This window comes from Corvus brachyrhynchos, unplaced genomic scaffold, assembly GCF_000691975.1.
Source record: "Corvus brachyrhynchos isolate BGI_N302 unplaced genomic scaffold, ASM69197v1 scaffold331, whole genome shotgun sequence".
Classification (NCBI taxonomy): Eukaryota; Metazoa; Chordata; class Aves; order Passeriformes; family Corvidae; genus Corvus; species Corvus brachyrhynchos.
The window spans coordinates 1,646,686-1,647,092 of record NW_008237229.1 but is presented as its reverse complement, the minus strand read 5'-3'; the positions used below and the strand labels follow the sequence as shown (position 1 = coordinate 1,647,092).

At 52.6% G+C, this 407-nt stretch overlaps 1 protein-coding gene across 1 annotated transcript in view; it reads right to left on the bottom strand.

Annotated features, from left to right (window-relative positions):
- IMPA2 (inositol monophosphatase 2) overlaps window positions 1–79 on the bottom strand; it is a 21,896-nt gene extending 21,817 nt beyond the window's left edge. Inside the window, exon 1 of the mRNA XM_017729436.1 lies at window positions 17–79. Coding sequence (XP_017584925.1) covers window positions 17–79 — 63 coding nt within the window. The remainder of the gene's footprint in view (window positions 1–16) is intronic.
- Between the last annotated feature and the right edge of the window lie 328 nt (window positions 80–407).

Below are 407 nucleotides of genomic sequence, written 5' to 3'. Positions count from 1 at the left end.
GTGCGTCCCGCGGAACGGGTGCCCGGCTGTCGGCGTTACCGGGGTTTTGGGGGAAAAGCTGGCGGCTGGCATCGGCCATCTCGGGAATGAAAGGGAAAAAGTGTGGGAAAAGCGGCCCCGGGAGAGGAAAGGCAAGTTCAGGTTTTAAAGTTCAGTAGCTTGTTAGTGCTTGGGAGTTCAAGTGTGTGCTAAGAAATACACGGCCCTTTCCATTTTTCCCTTGTCTTCGTGTGTCATTTTGGATTTGTCAAGGATGAGAAGAGGAGAATTCAGGCCCCACTGTTCTAGAATCCGTATAAGCCAAATTGCCATGCCGGCAGAGTAGGGAACAGAGCTAAGCGATTCTGGATCCGCCTCGTAGAAGGAGGGCAGCCCAGGATGAATGCATGCTTATGCAATAGAGCAGC